The 25961-nt window shown below is 44.8% G+C and overlaps 1 protein-coding gene across 2 annotated transcripts in view; it reads right to left on the bottom strand.

The window, feature by feature from the left end:
• Positions 1 to 7047: 7047 nt before the first annotated feature.
• RAB31 (RAB31, member RAS oncogene family) overlaps positions 7048 to 25961 on the bottom strand; it is a 75854-nt gene continuing 56940 nt past the window's right edge. For both annotated transcript variants that reach the window (XM_068237168.1, XM_068237169.1), the window contains exons 7-8: positions 16200 to 16309; positions 7048 to 8649 (exon numbers count right to left, since the gene is read on the bottom strand). In XM_068237168.1, coding sequence (XP_068093269.1) covers positions 8552 to 8649; positions 16200 to 16309 — 208 coding nt within the window. In that variant the 3' untranslated portion in view covers positions 7048 to 8551. The remainder of the gene's footprint in view (positions 8650 to 16199; positions 16310 to 25961) is intronic.

The raw sequence follows: 25961 nt of genomic DNA on the forward strand, positions 1-25961 counted from the left end.
GCAATGCAGCCTAGTGGAGAGCAGAGAAAAACAGCATCATTACAGGATCAGATACAATGCTGGCAATAACAGCCTAGCGGAGACTGGAGTGCAGAGAAATAGCAGCACAGGATCAGACACAGCACAGACCTAGCCTAGTGGATAGCAGAGAAATAGTAGAAAAAACGGTCTGTTTCACACGGAAACTGCGGCAATTGCATTTGCGATTCTCATTCAGAGAACGAGAGTTGCTCCCTGTCCCCTGAACAAGAATCGCTAATAGGTTTGTGGCAAAATAGCAGGCATTTACAGTGTGAAACAGGGCCGTGGCATGTTCAGATAGTAGGGTAAAAATTTGGTGTAAAAAGCATGGATCTATTTTGCCTTGTGTCAACAGATCAAGCTAGTGGTGGTGATATAATGGTGTGGGGAACATTTTCTTGGCAGACTTTGGACTCCTTACTACCAACTGAGCTTTGTTTAAATGCCGAAGCCTAATTGAGTATTGTTACTTACCATGCCCATCAGTTTATGCTCATAATGTACTGGTACCAGGATAACACACCATGGCTTTGGTTCACCAAATGTCAGGGAAGCACCGCTCTATTAGCGACGTGTGGTACTGGGAAAAAGTGACAGTTGCTGTAGTAACACATATGGACAGAATTTCTGAGGAATGTTTCCAACCTATTTGATGAACTGAGCAAATACATAGTAAAAAATGAGACCACTGCAGTTTATTTTTATTTGCCATCTCTATGAAAATCAAAACAGTTCAATGCTATTGTCTGTTAAATGTCAACTGCAGTGAGAAAAATATAGAGGCTGCCATATTTATTTCCTCTTACACAATACCATTTGCCTGGCAGCCCTGCTGATTTGTCTGCAGTAGTGTCTGAATAATTCCAGAAACAAGAATGCAGCTAATAATGTCAGAAACACTTGATATGCTGCCTGCTTATTATTAAGGCTAAAAGTATTAGACGCAGAGGATCAGCAGGAATGCCAGGCAACTGGTATTGCTTATAAGGAAATAAATATGGCAGACACCATATACCTCCTACTTCAGTTATCGTTCAAATTCCTACACTAGCACCCTCATTATATGTTTTATGAGGTAATGATTAAAGCGGACCCAAACCAAACATTTTTTTAATTAAAAATATTTAGTTGCACCACTCTGACACATACAAAGATAAATAAACACTCCTTTAAGCCTATGAGCATTGCAGTGCATGCTTTTCACCCCTTTCTTTTCATAGCTAGGGTTATACTGGGGGCAGCCATTAGCAATTCCTCCATTGCTGGACACCATCTACTCCACCAGTTTGCCGGAAAATCCCGGCAATTTGAAAGGAAGGGAGGGGTTACTCCAATAAATGTAAAATATTTTATATTTGTCATCATGCAGCTGAAAAAAGGCTATTTATTATTATAATTTAGAAAATAGATTTTATTTCTGAAATCTTGTATTTTTAATTTGGGTCCACTTTAAGTGATCACCTGAATCAGGCATTATTTGATGAAGAAGTTGAATCCATACCAAATGAGGTAACATGAAAAAGGTTTTGAGTGAGGTAAAGAAAGGTGCAATCTTGGCTTTGCTGACACAATGATACAGTGAGCATTTCCATCTACTTTGGCACGTTCCTCAATAAAGGGCCACTATGGCAAAAAAAGACTATAACGTAAATGCATGTAAACACATACAAATAAGAAGTAAATGTCTTTCACAGTATAATGAGCTATAAACCACTTTCTCCTATGTTGATTGACACTTGTAATAGGTAGTAAATGTCAGAGAAAACTGGTTTGAACTAGTCTTTCTCCTCAGGGGGGAATTTCCATATTTTTATTTTTTACAAAAGCACTCCAAACATGTTAGCCTTCCTGTTTGCACACTATTTTGGAAGGTGGTTGTAGAGAAAACATGCTGGCTGCAAAGGGCTACTCATCCTTTTAGGCCCCTTTTACATTTGCCTTGCTTGTGCATTGCGTTACCTTGTTTTACTGCAGGGTAACGCAACGACAATGAAAGACAATGGGGCCTAGCACTTACCGCTCACATTGCACTGTAAGTGCCTGATCGGCTAACGAGGCACCACAAAGGCAACAGCACATTTTTGTCGGACTTCCACAGCGACGGTGGAAGTAATTTCAGTCAATGGGCGAAGCAGAAAATGTAATTATGTTGGTGCTGCAGCGCGGAACAATGGAAATATGTCTGGAAAACCTGGGATTCCTAGTTATGTACTTCCGGTCCAGCAGGGAGTACGTCACATGGATGGGGAGGGGCGTGCGGGGGGTTGGTGGCGCTATGCATATGACCCTGTTCGCACACTGTGGCATTGGAATGGAGCATTGAACCGCAAACGCAATGGCCAGGTGTAAAACCGGCCTCAAAGGTACACGCTGCACATTCCAGCTACAGCAGGTGCTGAAATCTAATTATACTATTCACTTTAACTTCTTTACAGGAAAACAGGTGAAAAAAAGCTTTACTTTCCTTAGACATCCAGCCCCTAGAAGTGTATGAGATCCATCGCTGACATTCCCTTCTCATCAAGGGTCACACTTTCGCATGGCGACCCGGATCACAAGCATGTGTAGAAGCCTGCAAGGCTACAACTCTAGCCTGTTTCACCGAGCATGTGAAAGTGGGACCCTGGAGGAGAACGGAACATCATTGATGGATCTCATACACCTCTAGGGGCTGGAAGAAGCCTCAGGTAAGTAAAGCTTTTTTTTCACCTTGGTTTTCCATTAAGGGCTCATTTCCACTAGGAGTAAATTTGCTGTGTTTACCCGCATGCAAATTTGTACGGGGAACTGCAACTTATTGAAATCATGGCACAGCTAGAGGGATTCAGAGGTGTTCTCGCATTGCAGCAAATGGCTATAGTGGAAATGAGCCCTAAAGGAGATGTCGGTTCCAATTACTGCAACACGTTAGCAGGGACGCCACGTGCTGGCTGTCTTGTGCCCCTCCTAACATAAATTACAAAATCGAATAACTGAATGATTTGGGAACATGCATGCAAATTTTGACTTGGGAACGAACATACTGTACAAGGAAGGAGCGGGTGCAGCACCCCAGGTACTCACCAAATGGGGACACCACCTACAACTGCACCCCGATCTTGAGGGGAAAGAACAGTATAAATTGCATGAAGAAAAAGGAATGGGAGTGCTCTAAACCAAACCACACCTGATTCATCCTGGCTGCAAAGAGCTATGTGGCTTTATTTTGGAAGTTGAACTGAGCAACTGCAATTCAGTAAGTGATTTTGAAATTGAAGAAAACCCTGAGAATCCCCTTTGAGGAGATGGACTTAAAGGGAACCTGAAGCGAGGAAAATTATTTAAAATAAACACATGACGTAGCTGCAAATGAATATTACATACTAACCTCACTGTCAGTTCCTCTCAGAAGCTCACCATTTTCTGCTTACAGTGATCCCTTCCAGTTCTGACAATATTTTGTCAGAACTGAAATATACCAGTTGCTGTCAGTTATTTATCAGCAGCTGTCAGTTACAACTGAATGTGTAAGGTAATGTCCGTGTTTCCCTATGGCTCAAGTGGGAGATATTACAGTTTAACAGTGTGCTGACCAGGAAGCTGTTATGGGGTAATGGCCATTTTTAAAATGGAGGACGGAGAATCCCATTGATCACAGTGGACAAATGGGACACAGGAGAGGAGAAAGAGATTGAGTAGTAGACTACGCAAGAGGTAAGTATAACCTGTGTATGGTTACTTTTACTTTTTATTTTCAGTTCAGGTTCTCTTTAATGCTTGGACAAATGTGCATTTTTTCTGTGTGCATGTACTTTTAATTTAAGGCGATAGTGGTCCTATAAATGCCTGTCACATGGTTCCCCTAAGCTATCCTTTTTGAATGTATTTTACATATAAACAGGATTTTGTATATGTCAGCAGAGAAATGTTTAACAGCAAGTAATATCATCACTATAATATGCCTTCATTCCAAATTTATGTGGAAGAACTTTACTGGGCCGGAACCCATTGAACACAATTGTTTGGTTGAGTTGGAAACACTTTTGCAATCGGAGACCCGTTTCGAAAACAACACCTGACCGAAGCATTTGTATAAGGTAGAATTGTATCTATATTTAACTTAGCCTTTGCAGAAGGAGTAGCCCCGTTTGAACAATAAAACTGATACCAACTCCATATTAATGCCTATGATTTTGAAATAAAATTTTCAACAAGTGCATATGGTTCCGGTGTGCTTTCAATGTAATTGCATGAACTTGAATAGCTAAATATAACAGTCCACTACTTTGTTACAGCATTTTACAGCTTCACACAACAATAATTAAAAACAAATCTTTATTCAGTTACGTTTGAATAAAGTCATCACTACATAAAAGTATAATAAAATGTAGAATAATGAACATATTTTTCAGGGTGTTACATTAAGTTCAAAACTTGGGAACCAGCCCGATCATAGTTTATAGACTAACAAAAACAATAACAATTGCACATAGTGTCACTAATGTTTCAGGAAAGGTTTACATGAGGTGAAACTACTATATTTAACTAACAGATATGATAGATAAAATAGGACTATTTCCTGTTCACCATACCAATGATACCAAAACAAATGGTTATTCTCAGAAACAGGGATATTCCAAAGCATTTGTGTGAATCGGGCTATCTTGTTTTCTAAAAGACCAATGTGAAACAACTGACTTTATTAGGTCAACCATGGACAACCTCATTATAGTCATACCTAATCTATACATTCTCAAGGCTTCTGCATTTATGGCTGTGTGTCCATAGGTGAGCAATGCAGAGAGGGCATAATCCATGTGCTTATATAATTTATATCATGAAGTATGGCTTTTTCTGGACATACACTTTTTTAAAAGAAATGCAGACACCTTAACGGGGTACCATTTACTTATAAAGTGACGTTATTAGAAATTAATCTTAAAGTTTGATGCTATTACAAACGTAGTATAAAACTTTCTGTGTAAAGCAAGCTTGTAAACGCTCAACACTTCTAGGGCCATCATAACATTACATCATTGGTAATTTGAAAATGTGTTCCAAGGGACAGAAACATCTTAAAGCACCACTGAATTGGCCAAAAAAGTGGGTTTTTACTTACCTGGGGCATCTTCCAGCCCCTGTAGCCTGTCAGGTCCCTTAGAGTCCCCCTGGTCCCCTCATCAGTGCTGTCTCCTTTGAAAGATCTGCGACTAGAGCTCTAGCACAGTACAGTACAGTTCTTGCATGAACCATGCAAGCGCAGAACACTCTCTGCATCACCAGTACCTGCAACTAGAGTTTTAGTCACAGATCTTTCAGATTGGGCAGCCACACAACGGAGGAAATTGAAATTGAATGATGCTTGAAGGGTTGTCTAAAGAACAGTGCTAAGGTCAAGGATCCACCTTCACTTGGTCTCTTCCACCTGACAAGACTGCAGTAACTGACAGGTTAGCAGCTGTGTGTGCTTAACAATTAGAAATGTTGTATGTTGGAAGAGATCAAGTGAAGAGGGAACTCTAACCTTTTAGCTGTCCTGCTGACAAATAGCAGTCAGACACTGAAAAACATTTCTGGGCATTGTTTGACACAAAATATATTAGGACTTAATTCTGCTGCTGGAATATGAATGACCATAAAGGTTGCAGAATGGCAGAGTTTAGTCCCACTCTTTGATCTGAAGGGGCTAACCAATGTTGGATTATTTCCAACAAGGGTCCCCCTAGCATCAGCCATTATGCTCCTTGTTCGACTATGTCCAACATTGGAGCTGAAGGGGTCTGGCAGTGGATTGGAAAGGTTTAATGGTTCTTTAAACTAAACTACACTCAGTAAGGTGATACAAGAACGACCGATTGCCAGCAATGTTATTATAGATCCTACTATCTCATGCAAGGCTTGTTATCTGTAACTTTTAACACATCTAGATGTATTTATCTACATTTTCACATTTTTTAAAATCCATATGCTTTTGCATCAGTAAAGCAACATTTGGCTTTGTCAAGTAATCTAGGGGGTCTGTGCTGCCAATGGACCTCCTGAAACTGAGAAGATGTATTGGAATGTGCTCAGCTAAATTGTAATCTATTTCTGGCTATTTCATTCATATCTTAAGTATGAAAAAAGTTTCTAAAAGTCCAAGTAACCGGGGGGGGGGGGGGGGGGGCATCTGGTGTACTTACTAGCTGTTTCTCTATTCTTGTTTGTAAAGTGGAATAATCCTAGCTTGAAAGATATGGGCATATCCAACTGTGATGCACCCACCTCCCATTCATAAGTTGCAGTAAAGGGAGGGTGAGCATGGAATGATCTAACAGTAAGGGGCGCAGGCTGGTACTAAATCTGGGCCTCTTTCACATAGGAGGCTGAAGGCCGTGAATTCACTGCCTGTCAACTGCTCCTGTGCACTTGCTAGCATTCAACACAGGTGGTGGAGAGGTGGCCACTGTATTGAGTCACATCTGACAACTCCACCATGTGCAAATGCTAATATGCATGGAGTTACAAACACTGCTAGGCGTCATTCATCTGAAAGAGGCCTAATATTTGCCCACAGGTTACTGATGGGACACCTCTAATAGTGGTGTTCTATGCATAGATCCTCAGTTTGAAGTCAAAATTACGATTTTGACCGCAGCAGAGTGGGGCTTAATTTACCCATGTCGTCACCTACAGCTGATGCACTCCACGTTGCATTCCACATCACTCCAATGCTTCTTCCTTCCATATTTGAAGGAAGGAATATGAAAGTGACTCGGAACACAAGTGAACACGGCGTGAAGCACATTGGCTATAGGCGGCAACATGGGTAAGTGCCTCTATTCCCCCACCCCGGTCTGCAAGTTGTAATCATAATTACGATTATGAATGGCAGAGCTATGCGTACTTCACAACTAACCTCCACTATACAAAGGAATGGATGGGACTGCTTGGAAGTCCACCCAATCCAATGCTGTGTTCATTTTAGAAAGTGTGTCCACTTCAGGTATACTTGAATAGGGTGTAACCCAGGGAGTAATCTGTTCAGCCTTGTCACAGGAGTTAAAGTGTGCCTGAGCCAAATCTCAGGTACAAAATCAAATACTTACCGGTACCTAAGAAGGGGGAAGCCTTTGGAGCATCCTCCGGTACCCCATCACCCTCCAAAGATTAGTGACAAGGGATTGTCGGTAATCTGATTGGGGCTCCTCTATAAGCACACGTGCAGCCATAGTGCACCTATGTGAGTATGGCCACGCCTGCACAGTAAGCTGGAGCCGCTCCGTGCTACTCTGCCGGGGTGACCGCACTCGTACCAGCATAAGAGCCTGGCTCCGATCAGCAGTAGGATCCCAGCGAGCAGTGGAGGACGCAGAGGGAAGCCTCATTAGAATCCAAAGGCTTCCCTCTCCTTAGAAAATAAATGATTTGTGAACGCGCGCTTCGGGCCTGGGATCTCTTTGAATTATAGAACTATTCTGAAATATTGACAAAAGCATTTATGACTTTGCATTGCAGTGATCCTCTATTCAGATCTCCATATGCATTGCCTGGAGGTCCCTGGAGCACAGACAATCTATATTTTGTTTTAGTAAGCCCTTGTTACATCCCCCTATATCCTTAATTGTAATTTTATCATACCGCGTAACAGAGAGCAGAAATGCTTCTTGAGTTTGTTTAAACAAATAACACTAGATAAGAAATAATCTAGCACATTAATAGATGGTATAATTAATACATGCAAAGTGTACACAGACCTAGCACTCATTGCAGTAACATACAAAAGGAAATGAGGACAGGGTCACACTTTACCATGCGGTGACACAACCACACACTTCTACATGTCAGAATATAATATTTCATGTGCAAATATAAAGCCTATTTCTTTACTGAAACATCCCCAGGATAAACACTAAATGATGTGTATTCTCTGATGAAGTTGTTTGCTAACCACAAAACATGTTGGGATATTCTTCAGGGTCATTTTCTCACTTTATTTTTTAGGCAGATGTAATTGAATATACTTCCGTCATTTATGTGTTTGACCAGGTTCTGCACATTTTATACATTTTTTTTTTGTCTGTTAAAATACTAACTACTTCTTGCTAGTGTATACTAACAGCATTTTTATTTCACTTGCTTTTATTGCATATTTTCCCTGAATGCATCAATAAAGACACAATATATGTATACTGTATTTGTACAAGAAATATATTTTGAGGTACATAGAGGTGCTTGAGTGTGTCACTAATATTTTAATACATGTGACCTGGACTCCTATTTATTTTTTTTAATGTAGACTATAACTAGGCTGTTTACTGATTTTGCATGTATTTCACTTTATGAAGGTGTCCTATGGAAAGGGGTATGCAAGTGTAGAGATTCCTCCAAACCGTCAAACAAAAGTGAAAGTTATATGTAAACAACATAGTAAATACTGCATGCTGATGTTTTAGAATTCATCAGCCGTTCATCATCTGTCATGTGTACTCCATGTTTCATTTCCAGCTATACTGCTCATAGATGGAGGCCATGTGGGTGATGGCAGCAGTGCATGAGGTGGCCAGTGAGATCAGCAGCATCTGGTTGGTGCGGGTGTGGTTTGTCTCCCAAGTTTCATTGCTCCATTAGAACTGTTCTCATGGGGATCCAAGGGAGGGATTTTCCGACCTAAAATACATATAGATCTATTTTGTTAAGAACTCATAATGGAATTTTTTTTCTAAATTTAAAGTACATCTAAAATGTACATCTAGAACTAACTAGAGAAAAATGCAAATACAGTATACATTACAAACAGGTTGTGGTAGGTTGTTTGTAAGTTGAATGCATTTGTAAGTTGAGTTGTGTACATAGTGAAATGTGGATAAATGATTTACCATATTTTTCAGAATATAAGACGCACCGGACTATATGATGCACCTTCAGTAGCAGAAGACAAAAACCAGGGGGGAAAAATATACTAAACCTGGTGCGTCCATGGTCCAGGGGCATCGTGTAGATGTTCTTCCCCCAATTATTGTGCTGTACAGTATATATATATATATATATATATATATATATATATATATATATATATTGTCTTGTCACTAACTGTCCCTCAAAGGAGCTCACAATCTAATCCCTACCATAGCCATATGTCTATATTATGTAGTGTAAGTACTGTAGTCTAGGGCCAATTTTTAGGGGGAGCCAATTAACTTATCTGTAACTTATCTGTATTTGGAGACTTCCGAGACTTCTCTTTTCCTTCACTGCTCCCCTAGTGCTGGCTTCTACTGATTGTGTCATTACAGGCGACCAGCAATAGAGGAGCAGTGAGGGAGAGAAGTCTCTGATCACCGTGGGCTCCGATGGATGAGGTGAGAGATGCAATGCCACTGCTTTTATCTATATACGGGGAGCAGAGGAGGACACAGGAACAATACAGTGAATCCCCGACATTGCGTCAGGTCAGCGGTTCGTATCTACGGGCGTTCATAAGTTGGGGACTCCCTTATTTGGAATTAAAATGCAGCATCTTATATTTTCAAAAATACGATACTTTTGGACAACTCTATAGCATAAACAAATTTTTCTGTTGTTTTCAATGTGCCATTTTTTTATATGGTCCGATTTTTCATTCCAATAAAAAAAATGTAGCAGCTTGCAGTATTTTTTTTAATCAGAATCAAAAATCGGACCATATAAAGTCAGAATCGCATGAAGTGTGCAAGAGGCCTAAAACTACTTATAACAGTTTATACAATACTGTAACATGTAACAACAAAAAAAGGTAATAAAAATAGGATTATATATTTTGTATATGAAGTTGACTTAGTTTGTGTTTATGAAATGTTTTAATTTGAGTAGTTTGTGAGTAGGGGAATGTCTGTACAATTTTTGTATAGTATGCGCCAGTTTAGATGGACGGCTAGGGGTGGCTAGTTTAGCCGGTTCTAAATGCTTTTCTGCTACAGAAAAAGCAATTAGTAGAAAAGCATTCGGCATTGGTTTTCAACATTTCATTATTGTGTCACAATTGGAGTACCTAAGGGGACACAGAACCACAAACACTAGACGCTACATGCAGAGTCTCAGAATACTCAATCGACTGTGGCATAAATGACAGCAATCGATGGAAAATTCAATGAGATGAACACTGCCATTATCTACGTGGGACACGGTTGATCCCGGCAGTAAACACTGTGCACAGCTGCTGGAAGTCATCCATCTGAACTAGCCCCGACAGTTGTGGCTAAAACCTTATCTTGTTTACTGGCTTTGTCAGCAACCCTGCACAGGACTGGAGGAATGACAACTCTTTTAAAACAGAGAGTAGGTGGTAGGGAGGGGCAAAGTAATTAGGGCCGTTCACATCAGTGGCGGACATACGGCCTTGCAGGCCGTGCCGCCGCACGAGGGCCCTGAAGTTCCGTTTTCTTCAGGGGCCCATTAAGTTGTTTTTTTTTTAATATATATATTTTTTTTATTATGTTTTCCCCCGGGGGGCCCCCGACTCCTATCCTCCCTCCCTCCCTCACCTCGGGTGCCCCCCTCCCGGTATGCACGGCGGGAGAGCGGCAAATCCGGGTCTCCAGGCATGCGCTAGAGGGCTCAGCCGCTTGGTCTCCAATATGTCGACAGAGTTGGAGACATATTGGAGACCAAGCAGCGGAGCCCTCTAGCGTCTGCCTGGAGAGCCGAAGACATCCTGTATTTGCCGCTCGCTCTCCCGCCGCGCATATCGGGAGGGGGGCCCTCTGAGGTGAGGAAGGAAGGGAGGGAGGATAGGAGTCGGGCCCCCCACCCGGATAGCTACTAAAAGGGCTACCTGCCTACCCACCCGGCTACCTAACCACCTACCCACCCGGCTACCTACCCACCCACCAGGCTTCCTACCTACCTACCCACCCGACTACCTAACCACCCACCAGGCTTCCTACCTACCTACCCACCCCGCTACCTACCCACCCACCAGGCTTCCTACCTACCCACCCGGCTACCTACCCACCCACAAGGCTTCCTACCTAACCACCCACTCGACTACCTAACCACCCACCCGGCTACCTAACCACCCACCCGGCTACCTACCCACCCGGCTACCTAACCACCTACCCACCCGGCTACCTACCCACCCACCAGGCTTCCTACCTACCTACCCACCCGACTACCTAACCACCCACCAGGCTTCCTACCTACCTACCCACCCTGCTACCTGACCACCTACCCACCCGGCTACCTACCCACCCACCAGGCTTCCTACCTACCTACCCACCCGGCTACCTACCTAACCACCCACCCGGCTACCTACCTACCCACCCGGCTACCTAACCACCCACCAGGCTTCCTACCTACCTACCCACCCGACTACCTAACCACCCACCAGGCTTCCTACCTACCTACCCACCCTGCTACCTGACCACCTACCCACCCGGCTACCTACCCACCCACCAGGCTTCCTACCTACCTACCCACCCGACTACCTAACCACCCACCAGGCTTCCTACCTACCTACCCACCCGGCTACCTACCCACCCACCAGGCTTCCTACCTACCCACCCGGCTACCTACCTACCCACCCACCCGGCTACCTACCTAACCACCCACCCGGCTACCTACCTACCCACCCGGCTACCTAACCACCCACCAGGCTTCCTACCTACCTACCCACCCGGCTACCTACCTAACCACCCACCCGGCTACCTACCTACCCACCCGACTACCTAACCACCCACCAGGCTTCCTACCTACCTACCCACCCGGCTACCTACCCACCCACCAGGCTTCCTACCTACCTACCCACCCGACTACCTAACCACCCACCAGGCTTCCTACCTATACCCACCCAGCTACCTACCCACCCACCAGGCTTCCTACCTACCCACCCGGCTACCTACCCACCCACCAGGCTTCCTACCTACCTACCCACCCGGCTACCTACCTAACCACCCACCCGGCTACCTATCTACCCACCCGGCTACCTAACCACCCACCAGGCTTCCTACCTACCTACCCACCCGGCTACCTACCTACCCACCCACCCGGCTACCTACCTAACCACCCACCCGGCTACCTACCTACCCACCCGGCTACCTAACCACCCACCAGGCTTCCTACCTACCTACCCACCCGGCTACCTACCTAACCACCCACCCGGCTACCTACCTACCCACCCGACTACCTAACCACCCACCAGGCTTCCTACCTACCTACCCACCCGGCTACCTGACCACCTACCCACCCGGCTACCTACCCACCCACCAGGCTTCCTACCTACCTACCCACCCGACTACCTAACCACCCACCAGGCTTCCTACCTATACCCACCCGGCTACCTACCCACCCACCAGGCTTCCTACCTACCCACCCGGCTACCTACCCACCCACCAGGCTTCCTACCTACCTACCCACCCGGCTACCTACCTAACCACCCACCCGGCTACCTACCTACCCACCCGGCTACCTAACCACCCACCAGGCTTCCTACCTACCTACCCACCCGGCTACCTACCTAACCACCCACCCGGCTACCTACCTACCCACCCGGCTTCCTACCTACCTACCCACCCGGCTACCTGACCACCTACCCACCCGGCTACCTACCCACCCACCAGGCTTCCTACCTACCTACCCACCCGACTACCTAACCACCCACCAGGCTTCCTACCTACCTACCCACCCGGCTACCTACCCACCCACCAGGCTTCCTACCTACCCACCCGGCTACCTACCCACCCACCAGGCTTCCTACCTACCTACCCACCCGGCTACCTACCTAACCACCCACCCGGCTACCTACCTACCCACCCGGCTACCTACTTAACCACCCACCCGGCTACCTACCGGGCTAGTTACCAACCCACCCACCAGGCTACCTACCCACCCACCCGGCTACCCACCCACCAGGCTACCTACCTATCCACCCACCCACTAGGCTACCTACCTACCCACCCACCAGGCTACCTACCTAACCACCCACCCGGCTACCTACCGGGCTAGTTACCAACCCATCCACCAGGCTACCCACCCACCAGGCTACCTACCTACCCACCCACCCACCAGGCTACCTACCTACCCACACACCAGGCTACCTACCGGGCTAGTTACCAACCCACCCACCAGGCTACCTACCCACCCACCCACTAGGCTACCAACCCACTCACCCACCCACCAGGCTACCTATCCACCCAACCACCCATGGGAGCTGCGCGCCGGATGGAGGCTGGGACAGGAGGTCTGCTGCTGCAGGTGAGTAAATGTTTTTGTTTTTTTATTTATATTAGCAGGTGTATGTTCTGGGCAGGTCTGCCACATGATTGCATGTATTTTCTGCGCAAATCTGCCGACATGATTGCACGTATTTTCTGGGCATATCTGCCGACATGATTGCACGTATTTTCTGGGCATATCTGCCGACATGATTGCACGTATTTTCTTGGCATATCTGCTGACATGATTGCACGTATTTTCTGGGCATATCTGCCGACTTGATTGCACGTATTTTCTGGGCATATCTGCCGAAATGATTGCACGTATTTTCTGGGCATATCTGCCGAAATGATTGCACGTATTTTCTGGGCATATCTGCCGACATGATTGCACGTATTTTCTGGGCATATCTGCCGACATGATGTGTATTTTCTTGAGAAAACCTGCACAATTATGTGAATTTTCTGGGGAAAGGGTCACCAAAACTTGGGCCCACTGTCTTTGCGTTGCACTTTTCAAGGGAACCTGAGGTGAGAATAATATTGAGGCTGCCATATTTCTCTCCTTTTAAGCAATACCAGTTGCCTGGCTGCCGTGCTGGTCCTCTGCCTCTTATTCTTTCAACCATAGACCCTGAACAAGCATGCAGCAGGTCAGGGGTTTCTGACAATATTGTCAGAACTGAGAAGATTAGCTGCATGCTTGTTGCTGGTGTAATTCAGTTTATTACTGCAGCCAAATAGATCAGCAGGGCCGCCAGGCAACTAGTATTGTTTAAAAGGAAATAAACCCTCACCCCGGGTTCGCTTTAAGTTACAGTTAGCTCCGCCCTCATCCGGTCATTGCCACGCCCATTTTTTTGCCTATTTGTAGCCATGCCCAGGTCGTAGGGGGCCCACAATTACAATTTTGCACAGGGGCCCACTGCTGGCTGTGTCCGCCACTGGTTCACATTGAAAATCAAAATCGCTCAAAAAGCTCTGCATGCAAATGCTGTGATCACAACACTGTGAATTCTCCCATAGGCAGGGCCGGCCCTAGACTTTTTGCCGCCTGAGGCAAAAAAAAATTTTCCGCCGCCGCCACCCCCCCATGGGGGGCCGCCGAGCTGGAGGGGTAGCTGGCAGGACGGGGGTATTGGGCCTAGCGGCAGGGAGGGGGTCGTACCCCCCCCCTTCCTCGCCTGGGTCCCCCGAACTGCGCTCCCCTCCAGCCTTACATAGAAGAAGCAGCCGCCATTTGTAAGACGCACGGGCGGGGAGGACTCACCTCTTCCCAGCGTGCGCTCCACTGACATCACTTCCTGCAGCGTTGCAGGAAGTGACGTCAGTGGAGCGCACGCTGGATCGAGGAAGAGGTGAGTCCTCCCCGCCCGTGCCTCTTACAAATAGCGGCTGCTTCTATGTAAGGCTGGAGGGGAGCGGAGGACGGGGGACCCAGGCGAGGGAGGGGGGGGTCCGACCCCCCCTCCCCGCCGCTAGGCCCAATACCCCCGTCCTGCCAGCTACCCCTCCAGCTCAGCGGCCGGCTCCCTGCACGGACGGGCGGATGCCGCCCCTGGAAATTTGCCGCCTGAGGCAAAAGTTTCACCCCGCCTCATGAGCCCTGCCCATAGGGAGACACTGCACTAGCGATTTGCAGTCTCTGCGGAATCATCCATGATATGAAACTGCCCACCAAGTTTCCTAAAAGACCATATACTGAACTCCAGTTGCTATATATAAATGAAATAGCCAGTTGTGTGATGACAGAAAAATCTCTGCTTTAAAATCAGCCTGTCAGTTCTGAGGTCTGCAGATACAGAAATTAACGACTGAACCATTTCCTGCACAGAACGGGTTGCTACTAACTCCTCAAATTATACTCCAATAATCACCTTGCTGTTAGAAGGGGTTAAAGTGACCTGTACCTCAACTATAAAAATATGTAAAACAAACCTCATAAATGACGTTTACTTTATGGGAGTGGGGGGGGGGGGGGGGGCAGCATTAAATTAACTTATCTACGGGGGTTGCTCTATAGCCTCCCATCTCCACGAATGTGTCCATCTTACTGCCGCACGGCCGCAGTTCAAAGTGGCTGGAAGTCCCGCGCATTCACATCCACTGGTATATGCCAGGTGATATAGTGTGCCCGGCCACTGTGCATGTCGGGAGATGTAGTCTTTACATATTCCGGATGGGAGGTGTAAAGGCATTAAAGACTACATATCCCAGCATGCAGATCGATTGGGCATGCTACATCCCCTAGCATGCATCAGCGACTGGGAACACCACGTTTCCTGGCATACACCAGTGACTGGTAATGCACTAGACTGGTGGCCATTATGAACTGCGGCCGTCCATATGCCACACATTCAGACCATAGGACGCAGTGACGTTCCCAGACACACACACTGACACACACACACACACTTTTGGGGGAGAACAAGTGCGTCTTATGGTTCCTGAAAAATACAGTACTTTTTCAAATAATATCATTAATAATGTTAACACTATTTTAGTACATGTAAAATAACCACCTTTACAATTTTTACAGTTTCCTACTCACCCTTTTTTTCCTTTTTCTCATAATTTTTTTCCTACACTTTCACACTACTACCTAGTACTACTACTACTACCTTGTTTCTACATATTTCTAACAAAGTTATCCTCACAATGAATCCTACTGTACACTTGTTATTGGTTTTACTAAAATTGTCAATCTACAACAAACCATACAATCTTACAAAACATTTGATCAGAAATTTCCGCTACTCCCGATCAAGAAAATAGAAAACATTTTCTCGGATTTCTTGCTCAAATAGAAAAAAAAGCTTTACATTTTTCTGTACAACTGATCATTCTATCAAACTGCTGTAAAATCGGATAATTTTATTGTATCGTGTGTCGCCACCTTGAGAACTGCTGTGTAAAGGACTACAGACACAATTTGAAAGTTTGACTTTGTCACTCAGTGATAAATGCTGTAGCATGAGCTATGCAAATTAAAAGACATTATGTTATGGAACTGTAGAATAATTTCCTTACTTATGCCACGGAAGAGTTCTTCAACATTGATGGCATTCTTTGCACTAGTTTCAACTACAATTGCTCCAATAGAATCCGCATATTCTCGGGCATCTTTCAGCGACACTTCCCTGAAAACAATACAGGAGAAAGTTATTTAGTTTATTATGTTCAGGTGATTTTTGCAAAGACAAATTATATTTGTTTAGATCACTTGTTCTAAAGCAAATGTTACATAGTTATTTGGGTTGAAAAAAGACATAAGGCCATGGAGTTCAACCAGAAAACAAAGTACAACACCAGCCTGCTCCCTCACATATCCCTGTTGATCCAGAGGAAGGCGAAAAACCCTTACAAGGCATGTGTTCATGTAAAAGATTTGTGAAAGTATAGCCAAACTCCAGGAGTTCAGTTTGCTCTGGTATTGCATTGTCAGTCCCCCACACAGCCACAGAAGACAAGTCAATTATTTTGAAATACCGTATATACACGAGTATAAGCCGACCCCCAACTTTTGCCATAAAAACTAGGAAAAAATTATTAACCTGAGTATAAGCCGGGGGTAGAAAATGCATCAGCTATAAATATGTATGAAGTGTCAGAAAAGTGTAATCAGATTAGGGAAACAGTTTAAGTATTAGCAATATCCATGCACAAATAGGGGTGTTCATTACCAGCATAGCACCAATTAAACTCTAACAAGATGGATAAAGGAGAGCCCCTTTTGAAGCCCCTCTGGTCCAGGGGCCCTGATGCAGTCACAGCTTCTGCATCCCTATTGCTACACCACTGGCAGTAAAGTATAACACCACCACCCGTCTCCCCCCGCCAGTGCCCCCGCCATATGTCAAGTGTAGTAGTGACATCCTTGTCTACCCCAAGTGCCCCGTCCATCAAATGCCAGTCAGCTCGTCAGGGCAAATACTTAATTGTGCTGGTGGAATTTCCTTGAGCACAGCAGTGAGGTGACGAGGCGCCCGAGTCTCCAAACCCCCCTCACCCCCGCAGAGAGGAACAACAAAGCATTTTACCGCTGTCTGTCCTCTCACCAGCATACACTGAGTGGTCTACCATCCTTGCCGTCAGAGCGGAACAGCAAAGTATTTGCCTGCCGTGTGTCCCCCGCATATGCTGATTGTTGATTATCAGCTTTGGGAGCTTTCACTCACCCGTCATAGCGAGCAGCTAAGCATCTGCCTGCCGTGTGTCTCCCCAATCGGTATATGCTGACACGCTGATTGATGATCAGTATAGTGGGACAGTAGCGGCAGCTCGTTCTCGCCGCCAGGATTACCCTGCATGCCTGTCATGGTCTCGCTCCGATGATGCCCTCTAGTGGCGCCTGCTTGGCGTCATTAGAGCGAGACCATAACAGGCATGGAGGGGAATCCTGGCAGCGCCGGCAAGAACGAGTGAGTAAAAGCTGCCGCTCCCGTCCCGCTATACTGAGCATCAATCAGCGTGTCAGCACATACCGATGGGGGAGACACACGGCACGCAAATGCTTAGCTGCTCGCTCTGATGGGTGAGTGAAAGCTCCTGATGCTGCTAATCAACACTCGGTGTATGCCGGCGGGGGGAACAAATGCAGGAACATACTTTGCTGGGCATTTGGCAGAGGGTGCACTCAGGGGGGGCACTTTTACATGTGACAGGGGCACTTTGGCACTGCTATGGCTCGAATATAAGCCGAGACCCCCACTTTTGGGACCATGTTTTGGTCCCAAAAACTCGGCTTGTATTCGAGTATATAGGGTAGTTTGCAAGCACCTAATGATTCAATAAAACTTAAGAATCACATGATTGCTCCACTGCTCTTCTTCGGCCCCCTTCCAGCATCAATGGGCAGCACTGCATCTTTATGGTTCAAGCCACAATAGAAGCCCATAAGTGGGGCATGTCCTGGACTATCAGGACTCCAAATATTGATTGAAGGTTGCCTTGAGGCTAAAATAGTAGGTTTAATGGTGTATTGTCTCATATTCCAACACAGCTCTAAGCCAAAATCTATTGGCCTTTTCTTTTATCCATGCCATGCACTTAGAAGCTGTTCTCTGCCAGGCAAGATTTTTATGGCTGTAATTCCTTATTAGTGAGGATTACGCTATAATACAGACTAGGTCACAAATGGGAGAAGCTGACACTTGCATACTGGAATGTTCAACTCTTTCGGGCAGATAAAGAAGTAAAGGAACATAGTCTAGTTATGTGTATGCTTGGCACTGTACATACACGTCTATCTCATCATATCACATCAGGTACACTTTAACCACTTCAGCCCGCAGGTGTTTTCACCTTCAGGACAGAAGCAATTTTCCCCGGTCAACGTTCCTCCCACTCATTTGCCAATAACTTTATCGCTACTCATCACACCTAAATGTATTGTTATCTTGCTTTTTTCGCCACAAATTAAGCTTTTTGTGAGCGATGCTTGTTTTCAGTAATTACTTTATTTTCTATTCATTTTGAAGGCAAATACACACACTAAAAAAGAAAAATACACTATTTCTTCAATTCCACCCCCTATAGTTTTAAAATAAGCCATGCTACTATAAATAAAACCCACCCATTGTATTTGCCCATTAGTCACGGCTATCACAACATTTAAATTATGTTCCTAGTACAATGTATGGCGACAATATATTATTTGGAAATAAAGGTGTATTTTTTCTGTGGTTTTCTCTGTGTCCCATCAATTGTAAGCCCTTATCCACTAAAATTAATATAATGAAATCACTTCCAAACCCCCCTCTCCCCTCCCCCAGTTACCAAGCAAACAATTTAAAATTAAAAAAAAAATCAAACAACAAAAAAAATCCATAAATAGTTGCATTAGGGACTTATCTTTGTTTAATATGTATGTCATGAGGGTATTTACTGTTCTTTTTTTTTTTATACAAAATCTGTGCAAAGTAATTTCCCTTTTCGCCACTAGATGGCGATAAACACTCCTTGGTTTATAATGAAGTGTTTTAACATTAATGAAGTATAAAAAAACCTTAACATTCTTATGAATGGTTATGGCCTCTGATCGGGGTCATGTCCATTCATCACAGGCATTGCGATTGGTTCAGAGATGCGTTCTTCCTCTTCCCCAATCGCCCGACACGGAAAAGCGTCGTGGTGTGCGCACCCCGCAGGTACTACTGTTTGCAAACTGGACGAGAATACGCGTCCAGTTTGCCTTTAGCTGCGCCTATCTGGACAAAAATACTCGTCCAGATAGGCTTAAAGGGGCACTATGGCGAAAAATTGTAAAATGTAAAATGTGTGCAAACATAGACAAATAAGAAGTACGTTTTTCCCAGATTAAAATGATCCATAAATTACTTTTCTCCTATGTTGCTGTCACTTACAGTAGGTAGTAGACATATGACAGAAGTGACAGGTTTTGGACTTGTCCATCTCTTCAACCACCCTTTAAGTGGTTAAAAATAGATGCGATTGACCTGACTTAACTAGTCGTGTGGAGGGCAAGGGTAATTTTCTGAATTGTTTACTGCTACTACTTTTAGTAGTTACTTGGGAAAAAAATAATTTAGCCATTTGCCACATCGATTCTGCATACTTTGGTTATATTTATAATAATCTAGGCAATAATCCTGTTATTTTTGAAAAAAAAAAGCTATACAAAAACACTAAAAGTGCTAGACAGTACAAACAGGTGTGTAGCTGGTGTTGTGATTCTTGTTAAACTACAGCTGTTATTACAGAGCTATTGAAGCTCCAGTCTTGTCTAGAGATAGTCAATGAGATTCAAATAATTCCTTCCTTCATGCAGGTTCTGTGTCCACTTGTTATGAAAATGTACCCAATTGGTACATTTTCTACACTGCTAAGAATTACATGAAGTGGATTCTATTGTTAAAAATAGGGTTAGCTTCCACTTGTTTTCCACATTCCAACCTCCTCCGATTTTTCAGATGAGCAGATGCCTCACCCATAGTGAACACGACGTGAAACAAATCAGAGACTGAACAGTCTGCTCCGATCTGTGCCGAATGGATAGATCGCTAGTGGAAATTACCGTATATACTCGCATATAAGCCGACCCCCCAACTTTTCCATGAAAAACCAGGGAAAAATGATTGACCCCCATATTAGCCGGGGGTAGGAAATGCTGGCCGTGTGATCCCCCCAGTGTGTCCCAGTATAGCTAGTATAGTGCCCAGTAAGGGTAGGTAGTGCCCCAGTATAGCTAGTATAGTGCCCAGTAAGGGTAGGTAGTGCCCCAGTATAGCTAGTATAGTGCCCAGTTTAGCCAGTATAGTGCCCAGTATAGGTAGGTAGTGCCCCAGTATAGCTAGTATAGTGCCCAGTATAGCTAGTATAGTGCCCAGTTTAGCTAGTAAAGTGCCCAGTTTAGCTAGTATAGTTCCCAGTATAGCTAGTATAGTGCCCCAGTATAGGTAGGTAGTGCCCCAGTATAGGTAGGTAGTGCCCCAGGGTAGTGCCCCAGTATAGGTAGGTAGTGCCCCAGTATAGGTAGGTAGTGCCCAAGTATAGGTAGGTAGTGCCCAGTTTAGCCAGTATAGTGCCCAGTATAGGTAGGTAGTGCCCCAGTATAGCCAGTATAGTGCCCCAGTATAGCTAGTATAGTGCCCAGTTTAGCTAGTAAAGTGCCCAGTTTAGCTAGTATAATTCCCAGTATAGCTAGTATAGTGCCCCAGTATAGGTAGGTAGTGCCCCAGTATAGGTAGGTAGTGCCCCAGTATAGCTAGTAAAGTGCCCAGTTTAGCTAGTAAAGTGCCCAGTTTAGCTAGTATAATTCCCAGTATAGCTAGTATAGTGCCCCAGTATAGGTAGGTAGTGCCCCAGTATAGCTAGTAAAGTGCCCAGTTTAGCTAGTATAGTGCCCAGTTTAGCTAGTATAGTGCCCAGTTTAGGTAGGTAGTGCCCCGGTATAGCTAGTATAGTACCCAGTGTAGGTAGGTAGTGGCCAGTATAGTGCCCTGCTCGCCCCCCTCCCACCGCCGCTGCTGCTGCTATTACCTGCAGCGGCTTCCTCTTCCCCGGCGCTTCCTCTTCCCCGTTCTGCGCTCTCATGCCCGTATGAAGAGATCACAGCAGCGCGCCCGACGCTGCTGCTGTGACGATGCAGGGGGCAGAAAAGAGCGCGGCTCCCTGTAGCGGCGATCTGTATCGCCGTTAAAAAGGGTTTAAAAGATGCGCTCTGGAGTCAACAGATCTATAGACACGATTGAGAAAATCAACCAGAGAGTCACCGGATCAGGTATTTTCAGTTTTTTTTCTATTACAAAATATGCCAATATTTAAAAAGGCAACTATAAAACCTGTCCCTGATCTGGGGATATAAATATTTCAACTCCTATTTTATGTATGCATAAGTGGTTCACAAGTCTGTACAATTCAAATGAAAGAAATCGCATCATATCACATCATATGGACCTGCTTCATTCAAGTAGCAAGCCGACTTCCACCAAACTTGTAGTGCCACCTATGATGGCCACTAGAGGTCTCTAATCCATTACAAACCGAATTCCTTCCTGCTGTTTCATCCATGCTCTTAAAGTGAACCTTAATTAAGCTAAAAAAAAATAAAGAGTTTCACTTACCTGGAGCTTCTACCAGCCCCCTGCATCCGCCCTGTGCTCGCGCTGTCATGGAACAATGCTCCGGTCCCCGCATCCGCTAAGTTTAGTTTTCGATGACTGTCCAGTCACTGAGCCACTGCGCCTGTGCTGCCCTGGCCACATGCGTCCTCAATCACGTTGCCATTTTGCGCATGCGCAGTACAACATTTCTCTTCCTGCACATGCGTCCTCACTCACGTCGCCGTTCTGTGTATGTGCAGTATGAAATTTCTCTTCCTGCACATGCGCAGAGCAGCAACATGAGCGAGAGCGAGGATGCGCGCAGGGACTTGGCGACTGGCTCGAAATTTAGCTGCAGGGGGGGGGGGACTGGAGCATCCAGGATGATGCGGGCACACGGAGGCTGCAGGGGGCAGGTAGAAGCTCCAGGTAAGTGAAACTTTTTTTGTCTAGTTAAGGTTCACCTTAATTACACTGGATGATAATCAGACAGCAACTATTCTCTATACGTGAGCAATAGTAATATATATTCTGTAATAACTGCTTCTTACTGAAGACTTCTGGGTAAGTTCTTATAGACAGCTGACAGGAGTGGACTCCGGCCCCTCAGCCTTTGCCTTGTGTGTGCTGGCAGCTGAGAGTAGCTGGAAGTGATGGTGGTGTGATGTAGGGCCAACATCAGAAGAGGTGGTGTTGAATTGCATTATAATCACCTGGTTGATCACCACCCTGCAACCACCAACCCCTATCGCCCATGTGGATGATCTCACTCACTTGTTGAGTGGTGATCATTCATCAGATGCTAGGTGTTTAATTCTGCAGTTTTCCACTATGGATGTCAATGTTATACTTTAGTGACATATTTGGAAAGTATTATTGTATGATATGATTATTTATTATTAAAGGAAGTATTACTATTTGCATGTTTATTTTCCCTGGTAATGGATGTGGTGGTTTGATAATTGGTTGTGATGAGATTTTCCTCTTATTGCAGCGTATTGATGGCATTTACTATGTCAGTGGATTGCAGGATTGTCATATTTTGTTATGTCCATTGAGAGCATATTGATGTTTGTGGTAAGGAAATGTGGGACATAATGTACATAAGTGCAGCTACATATAATAGAGAAGCAATGGTGTCAGAGGATTAATGATAACATTGTCATGTGACGAGGTAGGTGCATTTTATGTAGATGAATACAATTAAAGTGTACATGTAGTGAGAAAAAAAGTGCACCAAATGGGTGCTAAGTAGAGGGAAGGCTCTGGATAATCCGCAGGCACCACACACCAATCGATGACTCCGTATTACTGTGCAGGTGCAGTGGGGCCATGCTTGTTCTCATATGGGAGTGTGGCCGTGAGGGGGGTCCCATCGCTGGATCGGTGGTGTGGAGGGGCATAGGGGAAGCCTCTAGAGGTAAGTATCCTAATTTCTTAAAATGTCACAGGTTTACTTTAAAGAGACTCCGTAGTAACAAAAACCCTCTTTGGGGGATATTTACTTTGGGAGGGGAAAGCCTCAGGGCTCCAATGAGGCCTCCCCCTCCCCTGTAGCTTCAGGGAATCCAGGGCTGACTCCCCCGACAAGCTTGACAAGGCTATATATATATATATATATATATATATATACATACATACATACATACACATATATATATATATGCCTGTATTTACCTCTCCGGGATCCAGCGCAGGCGCAGTAGCGGCTCTTCGTTCGGGCTAGGTGGAAATAGCCGAGCCCGACCGTATCCGCTCTACTGCGCAGGCGCAAAAGGACTCGTACATGTGCAGTAGAGCGGATCGACTGGGTTCAGCTATTTCAGCCTTAACCTGAATGAAGAGCGGCTAGTGCACCTGCGCAAGATCGCAGTAGGTAAATGTTTACCTTGCCGCACTTCAAGGGACCATGGCACTTGAACGGAGGGACGGAGGAGGACAGGAGACGCCTCGTTAGGATCCAGAAACTTCCCCCTCCCGAGGTAAGTATCCCCCCAGAGGGATTTTTTTACATTACAGATTCTCTTTAAGGTGCTGTGGTAAGACGTGGCTTTTTGAGTCTATGCCTGTTTTAAAATGATCTTCTTTTAGCTCTGTTATGCATTTTTGCTGAAGATTGTAAGAGGTTCAAACAGCTTACATGCTGTTTGTAATAGTTGTGTTCTTTTAAGTAGGTTATGATTGTGGCTTTGAGAATATTACATGATTGAGTCTTTTGTTTCTTTTCCTGAAATAGGAATGTCAGTATAAGTGTGTTCTTGTTTTGTAACAGTGAGATGCAGATATTTTGTGCATGTTCTTTTCATTTCATGCATGTCAGTTTATAGCTGTGGTGCCTGTATGCTATGTATTCTATTATATGATCGTGCTGCATTGTGTCACACCTTTTTGTTTGCTAATCCTTTGAATCTCATTTTCACAGTATTTAACCATTTACCGCCATCCTAACGTATTAAAACGTCATGCTTACCGCTATTAACAGCAACATGACGTTTTAATACGTCGCGCATTCCCGCCGCTGCTACCGCCGTGTGTCCGCCGCTACCGCCGCCATTACCGTCGGGATCCCGTGCTGGGCGATTGGGGAAGAGGACTGAACAGTCCTCTACCCAATCGCAGTGCCTGGAGTGAATGGACGTGACCGCGAACAGCGGCTACGTCCATTCACATAAACAGGAAATGTAACAGTTTAATAAAGTGTGTAAAAAAAAAAAAAAAAAAAAGTGAACACGTCCTATGAGTGTTCACCAGCGCCATCTTGTGGCCAAAAAGTATATTACACTTACAAAATACATACATTTTCAAGTATATACACATCATTAATAAAATTACACTTCCAACCCTCCCCCCCAAAAAAAACACTTGTAAAAAAAAAAATCAGCTTAAAAAAAAAAAAAAATAGTTGCCTTAGGGACTCAGCTTTTTTTATTCTATATTTTATGGGGGAAAATTAATTTTAATTTATTACATAGGGGCTTGTAATTATGGCCAGAACAAACAGAAAAATAACCACTTATATTTCAAAATAATATACTGTCGCCATACATTGTGGTAGGGACATAATCTAAACGGTTTAATTATCGGGACCACTGGGCAAATACAACGTGTTTGTTTTATCCACAGGAGAATGTTTAATTTTAAAACTATAAAGGCTGAACACTGAGAAATAATGATTTTTTTTCTTTTTTTTTTCTGTTTTTCTCATTAAAATGCATTTAGAATAAAAAAATTCTTAGCAAAATGTACTATCCACAGAAAGCCTAATTGGTGGCGAAAAAAACGAGGTATAGATCATTTTCTTGTGATAAGTAGTAATAAAGTTATTAGGGAATAAAAGGGAGGAGCGCTGACAACTGAAAATTGCTCTGGTCCGTTAGGATAAAAACCCTTGGGGGTGAACTGGTTAATACTCAAACGCACTATTTATTTAAACTTACATGTATCTAAAATCCTCACACTTGTGCTTAACCTGCCTGGCGTTCTATTAAGATCGCCAGGGAGGCTGCGGGAGGGTTTTTTTTTAATTAAAAAAAAACTATTTCATGCAGCCAACTGAAAGTTGGCTGCATGAAAGCCCACTAGAGGGCGCTCCGGAGGCGTTCTTCCGATCGCCTCCAGCGCCCAGAATAAACAAGGAAGGCCGCAATGAGCAGCCTTCCTTATTTTGCTTACATCGTCGCCATAGCGACGAGCGGAGTGACGTCATCGACGTCAGCCGACGTCCTGACGTCAGCCGCCTCCGATCCAGCCCTTAGCGCTGGCCGGAACTTTTTGTTCCGGCTACATTGGGCTCAGGCGGCTGGGGGGACCCTCTTTTGCCGCTGCTCGCGGCGGATCGCCGCAGAGCGGCGGCGATCAGGCAGCACACGCGGCTGGCAAAGTGCCGGCTGCGTGTGCTGCTTTTTATTTGAGCCAAATCGGCCCAGCAGGGCCTGAGCGGCAGCCTCCGGCGGTGATGGACGAGCTGAGCTCGTCCAGACCGCCCAGCAGGTTAAGTGTGCTCCATAGAGTTCTACACCACATGGAGTGTATTTTCCGCACAGTATAGATGTGCTTAATATTTTAATATCAGACGAAAAAGTTATCAATGTCCCTCTTCACCAATATCTCTCATGACAAAAACTAACATGACTTTTACATAAGGCCTTTAAGGGAACCTTAACTGAGAGGGATATGGATGTTTCCTTTTAACCATTTAAGAACCAGCGGTCTCTGGGCACTTAAAGAG

The sequence above is a fragment of the Hyperolius riggenbachi genome, chromosome 5 (assembly GCF_040937935.1).
Source record: "Hyperolius riggenbachi isolate aHypRig1 chromosome 5, aHypRig1.pri, whole genome shotgun sequence".
Taxonomy (NCBI): Eukaryota; Metazoa; Chordata; class Amphibia; order Anura; family Hyperoliidae; genus Hyperolius; species Hyperolius riggenbachi.